The 17164-nt window shown below is 44.4% G+C and overlaps 1 protein-coding gene across 3 annotated transcripts in view; it reads right to left on the minus strand.

The window, feature by feature from the left end:
* Window positions 1-3285: 3285 nt before the first annotated feature.
* Window positions 3286-17164, minus strand: part of LOC125978247 (VPS10 domain-containing receptor SorCS1) — a 58817-nt gene continuing 44938 nt past the window's right edge. For 2 of the 3 annotated variants that reach the window (XM_049735422.2, XM_049735420.2), the window contains 17 exons: window positions 16325-16471; window positions 16138-16240; window positions 15627-15703; window positions 14993-15084; window positions 14768-14875; window positions 14396-14513; window positions 14126-14259; window positions 12681-12794; window positions 12220-12578; window positions 11925-12058; window positions 11737-11860; window positions 11282-11394; window positions 10770-10904; window positions 7943-8042; window positions 7733-7841; window positions 5969-6123; window positions 3286-5061 (listed from right to left, as the gene is read on the minus strand). In XM_049735422.2, the coding sequence (XP_049591379.1) occupies window positions 5003-5061; window positions 5969-6123; window positions 7733-7841; window positions 7943-8042; window positions 10770-10904; window positions 11282-11394; window positions 11737-11860; window positions 11925-12058; window positions 12220-12578; window positions 12681-12794; window positions 14126-14259; window positions 14396-14513; window positions 14768-14875; window positions 14993-15084; window positions 15627-15703; window positions 16138-16240; window positions 16325-16471 (2181 nt within the window). In that variant the 3' untranslated portion in view covers window positions 3286-5002. The other variant, XM_049735421.2, reaches the window with a different exon arrangement.

The raw sequence follows: 17164 nt of genomic DNA on the forward strand, positions 1-17164 counted from the left end.
CCCTACCTCTAACCCCACCTCTAACCCTACCTCTAACCCCACCTCTAACCCTAACCCTACCCCTACCTCTAACCCTAACCCTACCTCTAACCCTAACCCTAACCCTAACCCTACCTCTAACCCTACCTCTAACCCTAACCCTACCTCTACCTCTAACCCTAACCCTAACCCTAACCCTACCTCTAACCCTAACCCTAACCCCACCTCTAACCCTAACCCTAACCCCACCTCTAACCCTAACCCTACCTCTAACCCCACCTCTAACCCTACCTCTTACCCTAACCCTAACCCTACCTCTAACCCTACCTCTAACCCTAACCCTACCTCTAACCCCACCTCTAACCCTAACTCTACCTCTAACCCCACCTCTAACCCCACCTCTAACCCTAACCCTAACCCTACCTCTAACCCTACCTCTTACCCTAACCCTACCTCTAACCCTACCTCTAACCCTACCTCTAACCCTACCTCTAACCCTAACCCTACCTCTAACCCTACCTCTAACCCTAACCCTACCTCCACCTCTAACCCTACCTCCACCTCTAACCCTAACCCTACCTCCACCTCTAACCCTAACCCTAACCCTACCTCTACCTCTAACCCCACCTCTAACCCTACCTCTAACCCTAACCCCACCTCTAACCCTAACCCCACCCCTACCTCTAACCCTACCTCTAACCCCACCTCTGACCCTAACCCTACCTCTACCCCTACCTCTACCCCTAACTCTAACCCTACCTCTAACCCTACCTCTAACCCTACCTCTTACCCTACCTCTTACCCTACCTCTTACCCTACCTCTTACCCTACCTCTTACCCTAACCCTAACCCTACCTCTTACCCTACCTCTAACCCTACCTCTAACCCTAACCCTAACCCCACCTCTAACCCTAACCCTAACCCCACCTCTAACCCTAACCCTAACCCCACCTCTAACCCTAACCCTACCTCTAACCCTAACCCTACCTCTAACCCTACCTCTAACCCTAACCCTACCTCCACCTCTAACCCTAACCCTACCTCCACCTCTAACCCCACCTCTAACCCTACCTCTAACCCTACCTCTAACCCTACCTCTAACCCTAACCCCACCTCTAACCCTAACCCCACCACTACCTCTAACCCTACCTCTAACCCCACCTCTGACCCTAACCCTACCTCTAACCCCACCTCTAACCCTAACCCTACCTCTAACCCCACCTCTAACCCTAACCCTACCCCTAACCCTAACCCCACCTCTAACCCTAACCCTAACCCTACCTCTTACCCTAACCCTACCTCTAACCCTACCTCTAACCCCACCTCTAATCCTCGCAATTTTTTTGGTCCCACTGAGATTCGAACCCGGGTCGCTGGGGTGAAAGCCCAGAGCACTAACCACTACCCTATGGAAGCCTTGCTGTCAGTACATGGAACATGTATGGTTTTATGGAGCAGCTCACAAGCGACTAGATCAGTGAAAAATTTTTTGGTCCCACTGAGATTCGAACCCATGTCGCTGGGGTGAAAGCCCAGAGCACTAACCACTACCCTATGGAAGCCTTGCTGTCAGTACATGGAACATGTATGGTTTTATGGAGCAGCTCACAAGCGACTAGATCAGTGAAAAATTTTTTGGTACCACTGAGATTCGAACCCATGTCGCTGGGGTGAAAGCCCAGAGCACTAACCACTACCCTATGGAAGCCTTGCTGTCAGTACATGGAACATGTATGGTTTTATGGAGCAGCTCACAAGCCACTAGATCAGTGAAAAATATTTTGGTCCCACTGAGATTCGAACCCATGTCGCTGGGGTGAAAGCCCAGAGCACTAACCACTACCCTATGGAATCCTTGCTCTCAGTGCACGGAACATGTATGGTTTTATGGAGCAGCTCACAAGAAGACTAGATCAGTGAAAAATGTTTTGGTCCCACTGAGATTCGAACCCATGTCACTGGGGTGAAAGCCCAGAGCACTAACCACTACCCTATGGAATCCTTGCTCTCAGTGCACGGAACATGTATGGTTTTATGGAGCAGCTCACAAGAAGACTAGATCAGTGAAAAAAGTTTTGGTCCCACTGAGATTCGAACCCGGGTCGCTGGGGTGAAAGCCCAAAGCACTAACCACTACCCTATGGAAGCCTTGCTCTCAGTGTATGGAACATGTATGGTTTTATGGATCAGCTCACAAGCGACTAGCTGAAGACTCCACAGCAGATGTCATCACAACACGTTGCGTACACGTGTACATAGGTATACACGTTATTTAAAAACTACTATAAAAAAATAATTAAATAAAGAAAGTGTAGCGAACGATTTGGTGAACGATTCCTTTGAACAAATATTTTGAGTGAACCGATTCTAAAGATTCAGTTCACTTAAAAGAACTGGAATACACATCGCCCGTACAAAACAGTGCAAGCTATTGTAGACTGCCGGTCGAAATAGCCCACTGGTTAGTGACTCGGGCTCTTGCTTGGCAAGAGCTTGGTTCGATCCCAGGTGCGAGGAAATGCTTTTGTTGTGCTAACCCTTTATTTATTTATTCTCTTTTTTTATTTTTAACCTCGTGTAGTGTACCTACACATATTGTCATATAAAGCAGTTAACCAAATGTCTGATTTTTATGTTTTAATTGGCGAATATAAAAACAAGGAATAAGACGCTAGACAAGTTTTAACAAATGTTTATTAAAAATAATAATATTAAAAGCAAATTTCAAACCAGCAATCTAATATAAAATTGCAGTAGATATATTGGATAACAATATTTAGGCGTATATAGGTATACACGTTATTTAAAAACGACTATAAATGTTATACTACGATACAAGTGTTTACCAGCTCAGTGGCCTAAGAGGAGAGTGTCCGCCCTGAGATTGGGAGGTTGTGGGTTCAAACCCCTGCCGAGTCATACCAGTGACTATAACAATGGTACCCATTTCTTCCCTGCTTGGCACTCAGAGTAAGGGGTTGAAATGGGGCCCCCCCTGCTGCTCGCGATCATTGGGACTTTTGGCACTCAATAGTGTCCGTGTGATTCCCTCGTTAAGTGCAGCTGCGTGAAAAGTTTTAGCTCCTGCGGAACGTGAAAGTGACCAAAAACTTTTCACGCAGGTGCGCTTAACGAGGGAATCACATGGACACTCCATTAGGTACACCGCCATTTTCAAGTGTACCTAATAACAGGCCACTTTATTGTCTTGGAAAACATGTTGGAATGCGGCCCCAAGGACTAGAGCTTGACACCTGTGACGTTTGACCATGATATTTCCCTAATAAAGTCCATCCCAAAATACAGTCATTTTCACGTTTCGTCTTTATTTTTTGCAAAAAAAAATAAACACCAACAACCTCACTGAATAATCATCACATTACTTAAACTGAATGCGCCACTGAGAATTGAACAAACTGCAGCATACATTTTTAATGTAAATATTGCACAAAGCAGCAACAGAATACAAGAAAATATCATGCAAAAGTAACCCGACAAGTATTCACATGAAAGAACACAAGCAGAAAAGTCTTCAGTGTTCATCCCACGATAAGTTCTTGGGCCTCCACCGCATGATGGGAACCAAAAAAAATGTATTTGTCCATTTGTCTTACTGACACACAACGCTGACAACACTTTAAAAAAAAAAAAGGCTTGATAGAATTCCAGCATTCATTCCAAAGAGACCAACCACACTCGGCTGCCGCGTGGGCTGAGCTAGCTTGACAGGAGATACGTCTTCGCCGTGTCGGACAAACGGGCAACCTTTATTCCGTCGGCTTCTTGAAGGCCAACCTAGTACTGAGGAAAAGTCCAACATTTCCATGCTGGTATGTTGATGTGATCGATACTTTCCATTGTATTCTGCTCTGGATCTTTTGCAGCTAACAAATACATGGTGGATTGGGGGACTGGGGCGCCCTTTATGGTTGAGAAAAGATCCACAACTAAAGTGGCAAATTCATTATTTGATATAGCCACAAAATCTGATTGTGTTGTCTACTTAATGTGTGTTGAGAAATGGATTTGCTCTTTAAAAAAATAAAAGCTTTTAACTTATTCACTACCATTGACGGCTATAGACATTTGAACTGTGCTGGCAGTGAAGGAGTTAAGATGAGTGTGTTCAATGTAATACAAACAAAGAAGCGTGTCAAATGAATGGAATTCCTAAAGGTCATAAAAACTGTCACTGGAGCCATTTGTGCCACACAACAGCACTTGAGCTGTCTTAGCAAGAACGTACGACACATCGTTCCCTCCATCGAGGGAAAAAAAAAAAACATTTCCTTGTTTGCATGTCAAACAGGCTGTAAAACAATTCGTTTGTGCAGCACTAATGTCTTTTTGAAGACGTGTAATGTAAAATTTGCCGTCCACTCAATGGGACAGATGTCTGTCTCATCGGCACGTAGCTTTCATCTTCCATTCCGCTCGCGCTTTTGTCGTGACGCGGAATAATTTGAGCATCAGGCGGCAGCAACATAGCGCGCAGATGTCGAAGTGGCGGCTGTCCTTCCTCCACTGGATATTGCCAACCTTCATTTGATGGCAATCTCGCCGATAAGATTTTGCAGATTGCGACGGGCTAAATGAAGGCGCTTGCCTTCGCTGTCTTGGAGTAGCAATAAGACGCTTCTGCAAACAAAGTCCACAGAAGAGCAAAGCCGAAATGTTTTCCATCGACTACCAGAAGACGACTGTCTCAGTGTTCTGCCACTTTTTGGAAAGGCTTCACCTTTCTTCCATTCTGAATGGACTGTACACTATTTACATCAAAAGATGAAGGTCCTTGCAAAAATACTCTCCTGTCAAAAAAAGAGAGTCCCATTTGGAGAGCGGGCATGTATAAATCTGTACAGTCTCCTCGGATGGATTAGGCGGGCGCGGCGCCGCAGCGTGAGCCGCTCTGTCCATGCGTGGGTAGCAAAACACTCGAGAGCATTCATCGTGACCGCGCTGGAAGTAACTGCCGGTCGGGGAAGATGTATTGCTTTGGCGTCTCCCCCGTCGACGCCGCACATTAAAACACATGGGGCGCTTCATCTGGGAGCTTGACGTCGGCACGCGATGGCAGGTAGCCTGGCGAGGGGACAAGAGAGAACAAACACAGGAGGAAGTTTATGCTAGCATTTGCATGAGAACCTTGTTGCCCCACCTGACCCCCCCTTAAATCCCCCCCCCCACACACACTTGCATGGAAAACACATTCATCTTGGACGGGTCAACTGTTCAACTGCAGCGGCGGCGAGTAAATCAAGCCAGGGCGGCGAGGATGTTCCTTGATGAAAAAGCTTTCACGCTCTTCACCGTGCTCCCGGTGCGCTAATTATTTTATTGGGACAAATAACTCACGTAGCTCGACGCTTCGGCTCCCCCGAGCGCCTTTTCGATCTACCTGCGGCTGGCAGACACCGTAAACTACTCACTGAGTTAAGTACTAAAGTCAAACACTAAAAATATATCTGTGGTGATGTGTGCATTTAATAGATGCATAGAAATGAGATAGATGGATACAGATATAAGGAAAAAAAAAAGATCTGCAGTTTTATTGGCCTATCTTCAGGCAAAGATTGATGACTGTGACAGTTTGTCTATGATTTTGCAAGCGTTCCTTTTTCCAAACATTCTCTTTAGACGGCCTGATAATGTAGATTTATTTTTTCTTTTTGTCAACTGAATTTGAATGAAGCTTTTGAAAAGCGCCAACGCAAAGAGTATTACCTTCAACTTTCTGAATGGCTTCTCTTTTTATTCAAAGGTTAAGTTATGCACACGAGTAATAAAAGAGCGAGGCCATTAAGTGTGAGGGATGCGAAGGTGTTTGTTTCTTATAATGATGCTATAGCGTCGGAACATATTCATCATGGCCGGTGCGCCCCGATAACGCTTGATGTTCTTTTCGTTAACCTTGCCTGCTGGCCTCCTTTTTGACTTTTAGTAGTAGCTTCTTGTCATGTCTAGAATAAAATAAAATAGAAAAACATACCTCTACTTTTTGAATCCAGCTGTACATCCACGCGATCCAGTGAGGTCATCTTATCCGCCTCGGCTTTTGAGTCCGCCACGGAGGTGACGGTCGACACGACCTCTTGTTCTTTGTCAGGCTGCTCCGCCGTGTACGTGTTGAGGCCTGGGATCTTCCTGGGGGGGGCGGTAAGGGTCAAAGGGGGACACGTTGTGGCAAATTGACTTTTTAAACGGCAGGCTTGGCCCGTACGGTCGGCGGACTGTTAACAGTCTAAAGCGTTAGCCGGCGTGCGGGAAGCGTGACGGCGGCACTGGAAGTGTTTGGCAGGTCAGCTGAAAGAATGCGTGTTGTTTTCTGTATTTTGTTTTTACAACAACCAAAAGAGTGTCTGTTTATTCTTCCTCTATCCTAACCGCTTATTATTCGTTCTAGCTAGCAATGGTAGGCAACATTAAATTAGCTTACAATGCTAACATTTTCAAGAATGACAAATTGTGAGAAAAATACATCCAATATTTCAAAGTCAAATTATCTTTGGCGCCAACGGTTAAAGTCCTTAATAGTCTCAACCTAAAATTTCACCCAAAAGCAAGAGGCTCTTTTTAAAAAATAATAACATTGGGGGGCAACTTAATGGAGAGCTGCCATCAAGTGCTCGGCGCTAATGCGTCTACTAAACATAATGCGCGGCACTCTATTTTTAAGGACGTCGGAGGATTGCTTGAAAGCGGGCGAACTGGGCCACTTTGCAGTCCACCGGGCATCGCACTTGCACTTTCCTATTGTTCACCTCCATCTTCAATCAATTTTTCATCCCCTCAGATGCACTCTGCCGTGCTGTCTCAAACTTTTTTTTTTTTTACATTCCATGAACTCCCTTTGCATGTCTATTGCATTTTGGGTCATATTAGTGCCAAATTTCCTCTAATGGCGGCCTCTCTTTTAGAGCTCAAGTGCACAATGTCCATCGAATTGAGGCGTGAAATGGACACGCGCAATTTATTTTCTTCTCTTAAGTCGAACAAGGCAATTTCCACAGCTGAGTGGCAATGTTTACTGTACATGGTTGACTTTGCAACACGTGTTGTCTCAGGACTTATCTCGTCACCCTCTGCTGCCATTCTCGCCTCACCTTGGGCGGCCGCGTTTAGCATTTCCTAAAGGTCAAGCCTCACATCGTCACATCGTCACGCAGATGAATATTGATAACCGCGGGCCCCCGACACCCATTTGGCACGCAGGGCCGGGCGAGAATTGATTAGGCTGTCATTGGCTGTAATATTGTGCAGATTGAGACGGAGGGGAATCGTCTAATTCCCGCAGCTATTATCGTGTCGCCCCTGTCCATAACTCTGAGATTTGTGGCGGCTAAATACTTGGGGGAAGTTTTGAGGGAGTTCAGCGGCGAGGTGCTTGCCGCTAGGTGCCGGGATGAATTTAAATGAGTCAATTATGACAAAATCCGAACATCGACAATAGCAGGAACTTTGCAAGAAGATGAACGTTTGATGAAGTTGGCCTCACCGCCACTTGGCTGCGAGTTGCGACACGGTTAGCATAAACGATTGCTGCTGCTTGGTCATCATGCACTCGTGTATTATACGGCGGGATGATTTATTTTCCGACTTTGATTTGAAATTCATAAATAAAGCACAGTGCCGATTTTTGAGGAATTTAAAGGATATGAAGGTTATTTTTTTGATTTTTTAAATTATACAAACTCATCACAAATGTCATGAAAATGGCACCTTCTGTGTGACTTTACTGTTGCTTATACTGTACCTTTTAAATTTATAAATGGCAAAGACGATCAGACCCATCAGCGCCACGGACACCAGCATTATGATGGCAGTGCTGCTGTGGCTGCTATCGCTGCTGTCCACCAGAGGAGCTTCAAAGGAGAAGGTCGAGAACAAATGGAAATGAATGACACGGGTGATGCGGTCGCCTGTAAGGAACCCGTGCGTCCCCGAGGTGTGCAGGCACGCTCACCTGGCGACAGTCTGCTGGCGTAGACGTTCACCTGCACTCCCGCCTTGAGTGTGAACTGGACGAGGTCCTGGTTCAAAGCACTTAGCAGCACCTGAGAGAGCTGTAAAGGGAGGGAGGGAGGGAGTGGCAAACGGTTAGCGGCCATGCTTCTTCCACTGCCGCCACCATCAATATTTCAGCCTTAGTCATTTCCTTCAGCAGCTTGAATTATGAATTTTTTCTTCTAACGGGGCCGGCGCACGTTTGATGCTGATGGAAGCCCTGTCAGGTAAAGGGCGTTTTGCTTTGGTGAGTCACTGACATTTGAAAATAAATTGATAGTTTTTGTCTTCAATGGTGACAGATGTTCTTTGTCTTTTGTAACGCATTTTAAAATCCAGCCAGCGGGTTAAACTAATAGAACAACTACCTTCAATACTATTGAGCTAAATTCCAAAATGTGTTGCATGAAATTGTGTTAGTAATTAAATCCCATTAGTCTGTTTTTTTTTTTTTTGGTCCAATCAGATTTCAGCCTGTGTGTTGCCATGTTAATGTAATCTGCCCGTAATCTTCTCAGGCGACCACTAGAGGGCAGAGGAGGGTAGCGTAGCCACAAATTGTACTCGAGTACTGTTAACAAGGGCTGCTTCATTAAAATAAAATGTAGCGGTCGCTACAGAGCCATTTTTGAAAAATCTCACATATCAATTATTCTTAAGTTGAGCCTTCAAAAATTAGCCTTTTCTTGGGAAGTTGCAGGTTGCCATGGCAACAGTGTTCCACAGCTCCTCAGAAAAGTTCGTGTTCTAACATCGTGAAGGCCAAAACACGCTTCAGAGCAAATATGAAGTACCCGCGAGGAGAATAACATGAAAAATTAAAACCGCTACCGCCACGATAAAAAAAAAAACGAGGTCATCACGCCTGGACTCTCATTAAATGTGTGAAATTTTGACAAGATTCTTGGTGTGCCGCTGTGTTGCATATTTGTAATATTTTGATGCTTTCTGTGATTGTGACGTGACAGCTGTGGTATTCAGATTTAGTCCCCACTGAAGGCCCAGGTCCCAAACGCACGACCCAGCACAATTAAAGTCGCCGTGGCACAACGAGAGAGCCCGTCGGAGTTGTCATCTTATGCCTCAATAAGTCCGTTTCGCTCCATCTGAAATCTTCCCACTGGTTAAAATTAGAGCACTCCACGCAGTATGAATAATTACTTTTTGTTCTCGTGGTATTTCAGGGTCAGTAAATCTATTACACTTTTTAATAAGCTTGCTGCACATCCAAACATGAATGTGTGTTTAAAAAATGTGTTGGGTTTCTATGTTTAGAATCAAGACAATTAAACTGAAGGGATTGGGGAAAAAAAATAAAATAAATTCAGACTCATCCAAACACTTACAAATTTTCACATTTCAACTTTGAGATGCAATTTCTACTGAAATTGCACAATTTCTGTTTATCCTTTTGTCCTGATGTTTCTAGCAGGTAATCAGACAGGCTTAGGATAAATCCATCACTTTAATTCCCAATGCAGACCTCCAGCCCCGGTTTGCCTCCTCGCTTACTGCCAATTATATGATGCATCAATGTAATTAAATACCTATTAACTTTGTTTGAGACTGACTGTGAGCCCCGACAGTTGTGTTTACTCAGGCCACACTGAAGTCTAACCTGCTCGCAGGGTAAAAAATTAGCTTATGTCGCCGTTTTATTGATCGCTTTCACAACAGAGGACGTCTGTAGAAGATTGGAATTACTGCTTTTACTATCCATCCGTTCATTCTCCATGGCGCTTGTCCTCATTGGGGTCACGGCCAATCTGGAGTCTATCCCAGCAGCTGACTTTGAGGTGAGATGCTGGGTACACCCTGGAATGGTCGCCAATTTATTGCAGGGCACACACAGCCAAACAATATTTCACACTCATTTGCAACTCTAACCAGTTTCATGAGTCTGTAATATTACTTGTATTATTATTATTATTATTATTCAAATTGCGGTCGAAAATGACTAAAATATGTCAACCAACTGTAATGTGTCTGCGGCGTCGTCACCTGTGGTTCTATATGGAACGACATTGCCCTCTAGTGTTAAGAAAGCGCATTACACGTGAATGGACAATTTCAGGTCATTACATTAGGGACACCTGTTCCTTTGAAATGCTGGTGAAATATTAATCAACAGATTGAATGAACGGTAGAAATGTGTTATACTGAGTGAAGTAATTATTAAAAAAATAAATCATATTTACAGGTGTCTTGCAATTATCCTCAAGCCCGCCACAAATATTTAACAAATTTTTTTCTTATATAGCTCTCGCTTCTGTTAGAGGTCATTAGGTGTACCTAATAATCTGGCAAGTAAAATGACAAACGTAATCTTGTTCATATCGCAAGGATGAATGACCACGATGTGATAATCATTTTGAATTAAAGCAATTATAAATTGAATACAATTGAAATATTTTCTTCTGGTTCTGTCATCCACACCAGAAATCAATGTTTTTTTTCCACTAATATGTTCTGCCTACTTACACAGACGCGATTGTTGATGAAGTCATTACGATTCAGGTACCTTGGAGTTTGCTAATTAAGCACATCGTTGGTGCAAAGCAGATGATCCCGATCCAAATTGGCTTTCTATGTTTAGAAAGGCTCACAGAGAATTATTCATAAAAATACCTTTTTTTTTTCTTCTTCACGGAAACACTGCGTGTGAAATGTAAAAAAAGCATAATGGTGATCAGTAAGAAATGGAGCTGCTTGATTTTCTCACCTCTTCACACACGTTTTGCTTTTTGAGAAGTTGCCAGACTTGAGAATAAATAAGTAAGAAATACCTGTTCCAGGTGTTGGCGCTTTTCACCCCTGGCGTCGCCTCTGTTCCTCCTCTCAGGAACGATGAAGATCTCGGCCGTGGTCGGCAGACCTGGGAACACGTTGACCAGCAACTGGTCCTCGCTGATCCCCGTGACCTTTTTTTTTTAACAACAACGGAAACTCATCCAGATGTCTTTCGGCTTCATCTCTCATTTTCCTAAGCACTGTCAAGTCCGGACGCAGAAATCAGCGCAAACACGCAGGTTCAATCTGACAGACTTTGCTTGGGAAAAAAAAAAAAAGAAGAAAAAAAAACGCAGCTTTTAGTGCATTTATGCTTTAAGCTGAGATCTGCTGTCACGGTCTGACAAGACAGAAGGTCAAAGTGAATGTTTTATACACGGAGATATATTTAGAGCTCGCAAAGCAGGTCTTTTACATAAGCAGCTGTCTTTTGGACTCGTGTAATGAGCGCTGAAAAAAGAGTTCCAACCCAAGTTGGAAAGAAAAAGACATTTGTGGGATTCCTGACCTGGACAACGGAGCGCTTCACCACCCTTCCGATGTCCATCCGCCACTCAGACAGGCCGGGATTGGCGTCATCCAGATTGGAGGAAAAGGCAAGAATATGTGACTGGAAATAATCTGTAAAGCAAATAAATACATTAACTCAACAGTTTGTGCATCAAGGTTTGTGCATCTAGTGTGTGCATATTGGCCACCAGAGGGCAGTGTAATACAGATGGCCAAAAATACCCATAGAAAAGTTTCTCAACTTTTTTTTTTTTTTTTTTTTTGCAGAGGTCTGTGAGTGGTTATATTGTCTGAATGTAAATTGCTGCAGCTTGCATTGCTTAAAGGGACCAGTCCAGGATTAGCCCCGTCTCTCCTGGCGGCAGTCAGCTAGCATAAACGCCACCTCACAGATAACCTTGGACTTAAGTGATAGAAATAGTTTCCCTGTCAGAAAGACGTAAAACAATTTACCATAAACTGCCACTGTCATGTGATCTTGATGGACGGTGCTTCCGACTGAAGCCTGAACGGTGACCACGTGACTTCCCTCCCGGGAAAAGGTGAAGGACATCCCTCCATCAAGACTCAGCAAAGGCTGAAAGGCCAACGAGGAAGTGTATGAAGGCTGTCACTGGCTTCCATTGAAAGGTAAATCTCACCTCTGTTTTGTTGTCAAACCACCAGTAGTACGTGACTGTCCCTACGTTGGCAGGTCGCAGCATTGTCGTGAAGTTGACGGCTTTGTTCTTGATGGCCACGGACGGAGCGGAGAGCTGCACCTGCTCGAGCTGACCTTTGAGCAAGAAAACACAAACGGATGATCCCAAATTGTGCTGCTGTTTTGGTTAGCAACAGAGTCCAAAGACTATATTTGAGGGAATGGAGATGTCGGTTCTATTCAACAGATCCCACAAATCACTCCTCCCTCATTATGAAGTTCTGCTCGTGACTCACAAGTGACGTGGAGGTAGAGCGTCACCCGATCAAAGCCCAGAACGTTGCTCGCTGTGGCAGAAACTTGGTAGATGCCAACTTTGCCGTAGACATGCTTGACGCCGTCCTCTATGGAGCTGATGTTGACGTAGGATATGGTCGTGCCGTCGCCAAAATCCACCGTTACGCTCGTGGTTGAGCTCAGGCCCTCTTCGAGAAAGACCAAGAAGGTGACGTTCTTGTTGAGCGCCGCCACCAGCACTCCCTCGCTGGTGAAGAGCTGCAGGCCCTTGGGGACTTGACGGGGACACTTCTGCCGCCTGGGGCTGTACTTGAGCAGAGTCCCCTCCGTGCAGTTGTTAGACAACGCTCGGCGGTATCTGCCAGTGAAAAATAGATTTCCGACCAAGCGAATCTTTACCATCGGTGCTCCCCTTGCTACGGTTTGTTTGACGTGACAGTGGAATGAGGTAACATCGTACCCTGTGGAATTGAGGAAGCTCTCCCCCGTGATGCAATCTCTGGATGTGGCCGAGGGAACAAACCAGAACGCCGGAGTGCAGCTTCCGTCGACCTGCCGCTCAAATCCGTAGTCGCTGTCACGTACGGAACACAGAGAAGAACTTCAATGATTAAACTCGGGGCAACAGAATGACAAGGAATTAAGACTTTACCAAGCCAGATTCACATTTTTTTTCACATTTCTTTTCATGGCAGAACTTGACAAAATGGCGTTGAAGATTGTTAACTCGGCACGCCAGCGCCTTTCATTTTGCTCCCGATCAAAGAGAGTAAAAAAAAAAAAAAAGCAAGTACAAGACAGTCTTGACGTGAGGGAACCTGTCACATGATTTCTACTTAACACATTAAAAGAAATAGCTCCTAATTAAGTCTTGTCAAGGAGCAAGTTCTAAACTATACACGAGGGAGGCCACAATACAGCGCTGTCAAACGAGCTCTTTTGTATCAGTTGAAATGATCGCCGCTTCTTTTCATCAGCTGATTACATGCTTCTTCTTGGCTCACCATTTTAAGACGAGAATTGTTCCGTAGCTGAGCCCAAAAAAAAAAATTAACACAGCAATGTAAGGACTGCAAAATTCCACGGGCAAATGTTACCTCCGTTCAACGCTCCCGGAAATCACTTGAATAACAAAAGTAATCAGAAATCCAAAGCAAATCAAGACGTTCCTTTTGAATAGTGCTTGAGGAAAATTAGCTAAGACTGCATCATAATTTTTCAAGACGAAAAGTTAGCATAACGGGGTCAACGACACATCAGTGCACATTGAACAGATTTTTCGATGAGCCGAATCAGTAGCCTGTTTATGAACTGCCCATCAAAGCCAATTTTTGTCTCCCAAAACCATTTTCCGAGACAGAACCAGGACGTTGAAGTTTGATGATATTTACTAATCCATCGTTTGTACCAAAAGACACTGTACAGAAAGAGCTTTTTCTTCACACATCTGCTACCAGAAGATGAGAGAACGTTTCTCTTTCTCACGCACACATTTTCATCCAACGCTACGCCTGCCTGCCATGACTCGACGACACGGCGGATTAAACGAGATGTTTGTAATTTCAGACAAACGCGACGGGTTTATTTTGAAAAGGGCGCCGATGTGGGCGTGAACACAGCCAATTTCTGTGAGGGAAGAGAACAACGTGACAACAAAAGTGGGTCCTCTCATTAAATGAGCTAATGATAATCGCTGGCCACTTGACGTGCTAACTTTCGTTTTTTCCCTATTGTTTTTCACAAGTGCTTTTTTATAAAAGTGAAGTTCCCAGTTGTTGTTTTGAAGTTGACAAAAACAAAACAGGAGGACTACTAAGTGAAAAGTTTTCAAAGGCTCCTTCATGTTGTTATTATGCGTTGTAGTTGAGTGCGAGTGTTTTCTGTTGGGGGGGAGGGGGGGCTCACCACTCAAAGTCGGCCTCTGTGCACGGACAGGACTCTGACATCTGAGAGATGTACTGTTCTCTGGCCTTGACGCATCGAGCGTTTACTCGCAGTTTCTGGAAGATTCTCTTCATCCCCATGATGCAGACTTCTCCCTGCAATGAATAATGAATCAGAACCATCTCACAGCCTTCTTCTTCTCTTTGCGTCTTTGTCTTCTTCTTTGGCCCGCTTTTCAAGGCGAGAATAAATCAAAGGAAGCATCGCCTGCCGGCCCAAAGACCGACGTACCTCGTTGTCCAACTGCCACGGCGTGTAATCTTCCGAAGTGCAGCGGCGTTGGAAAATGGACCGGAAGTCAATTTTGACCAGCTGCCACTCGGATCGGTGACTGAAGTGACCGAAGATCCTGCGAGTCAAAAGTGGACGGCGGTGGGGGAAAGTAGGTCAGAACTTTTGCTGCACTTAAGATAAAAAAATAATTATTTTGGCCAACAGGCTGCTTTTAATCAATTGCGAGCGAATGGAAAAAAAAAAAGAGACATATCTAGGGCAAAATTAAACGCGTTCAAAGGCACTCGAATGGAAAAGTCTTCAAAGGCCGATATGTCATTGTGCCTCCATTAAGAGCGCGCCAACACGCCAATTACTTTCATCTCTTACGTCATGATGAGGGTGTCCTCCCCGGGCTCCCCCAGCACCCCGTCCACATAGAGCGGCGAGGAGGTGAAGCTAAATTTGTCCCAGTTTCTGCCCTCATCAAAACTCAGCCTAAGGGAAGAAGAAGAACAACAACGGATGGATCACAAACAGCCCGGCTACAAATAGAGCCGTGACGCCAGAGGAGCGTCTCTCGTCAGGAGATTGATGGTTGAGTGGGACACCTACCAAATGTGTCGAATAGGCAGAGGTGTGTGTCGGATAGCGACCAGAGATCCTCCTTGATTGAGGAAGAACACGCTGTACTCTTCCTGAAAAGCCTCCACACACAAACACACACACGCACACCGCCATCTTTATCTTAGTTTTTCTTTCTTACTTTTGAATTCATGCAGCAGCTGGTGAAGGCGTAACAGACTCGCATACATAAAACAAACGAAAGAAACAACAAGACGCAGACTCGTTCTCGCTTGTTTGAACTAACGAGAGCATCAAGATGGGTTGACTTAACAGACGATTCTGGCCCGTGGCAAAAAAGCTGTGTGTTTTATTTCTTGGCTTTTTGAAAGCGTCTTATTCTAAATATAAACGAGGAGTGACAAAGTGGAGGCTTCGACGCGACTTCACTTTTGGAAACTGACTGTCAGTTTGTTTTGGGCATCAGCCATCTTTTATTAGCACCCACAATATGAGTCATTGCTGGTGATGGGATCCATTTTCTATACACTCGAGGCCACGTCATCGTGACAGCTAATAGAAAAGTAAAGAAACAGATCATTACTATTTCAACCTTCCTTATTTGGCAGAGACTAAAGAGCTAAGCTAACTCGTCGAGTAAGCGTTTATCCTCATGGTAGTCTACCTCTCTCCACGTGTTGCCAGCGTCAGATGTGATGAAGATGCTGACATTTGTAGTGGTGAGCTCGGGTCCAACGACACCTGCAAATCAAAAAGACGAGAAAAACTCAAGGACCCAAGAACAAGCTAAAAAGGTTGACTTTTTTTTTTTAACCTAAAGAAAAACAGCGACTCGCAGGGGGATAAATCAATCAATCAATTAATAAAAGAATAAATAAATCAATAAATTAAAAAAGCGCATAAATAAATAAATATAAATAAATAAATAAATAAATAAGAAAGATCCAGCAGATGGAGCTATAATGGCTGTAATAAATTAAAAAAGCGCATAAATACAAATAAATAAATAAATAAATAAATAAATAAATAAGAAAGATCCAGCAGATGGAGCTATAATGGCTGTAATGTCTTGCATTGACAGTTTTGCCTATCAAGATGTAGTCATGAGGTTCCAAATATTAATCCCGACGCGAAAAGAGTGACGCAAAAAGGGCTCATTTCAAATTCATCTTCACCTGATGCGATGATAACCCCAGGCGCCGTCTCTTTGCTGACAATATTTCCAGAGGTGTAAGGATTCTCCGAAACGTGGAGGTGCAGATGTAACGAGCAGTACGGCTATGAGGAAACGCATTAACGTCTTGTTAGCGGATTGACTAAGAGCGAAATTTTGCTGGCAGCCAATGACAGCAAGCAACTTACTTGCTCACAATCCACCCGCTTGCCTTGGAGATCCGTCGACGGAGCCTGCAGAAGCCGCCAGTCTCTGCCTTTGTTGTACGTGATGTAAGTTTTCACTTGGTTCTCCACAACTTTATTTGACAGAAACACCCCTTTAATCCCAGCAACCTGCAAGACATGAAACATAAGCGCAATGGGGTGAAAATAAATAACCTCCCCTTGAAAAAAGAAAAGAGTGCATAGGGGAGGGGGAGGATAAAAACAAGCATACATTATTGAAAGTAAAGCAAAGCTGGAGCTAAGGTTTGGGGAGGAAGACGTGTCACAATTAGACAAGACGTTTTCCTGACAGGGAGCACGATTTTGCACCATCTGCAGAATCAAAACAACATCTGGCGCAGCCCTGAGATTTCCAGACGTGTTATTTTTTTCAATTTATGTGCAAAAAGATGACGGCTGGCCCTTATAGACCCGTTGTCAAACTCAAGGCGCAGGGGCCAGATCTGGCCCACCAAATTATTTTATGTGGCCTGCTAACACCTTTACTGCCCACCATAAAATCTTTGTGAGCAATATTTAAGAGAAACGGGCCTTTGGTGTACGTGGGGCGGAAAAATTGGGAGTGGAAACAAGACTTGCATTTATATTTTGTTCACTGTCATCAATTTGTTGGATTTATTTGTGAACATTTATACGAGTTCACAGCCCTCTGAGGGAAAGCATAACGACAATGCGGCACCGTGATAAGAATGAGTCTGACAACCCTGCACTCGCTACTTTTCTCTTTTAACACTCACGCTGCTGAGTCACGGCAGCTAAATGAATGTGGGCGGAGTGGTCAATGAATGACACGGCGCCCAG

The sequence above is a fragment of the Syngnathus scovelli genome, chromosome 12, assembly GCF_024217435.2.
Source record: "Syngnathus scovelli strain Florida chromosome 12, RoL_Ssco_1.2, whole genome shotgun sequence".
In the NCBI taxonomy this organism is placed as follows: domain Eukaryota; kingdom Metazoa; phylum Chordata; class Actinopteri; order Syngnathiformes; family Syngnathidae; genus Syngnathus; species Syngnathus scovelli.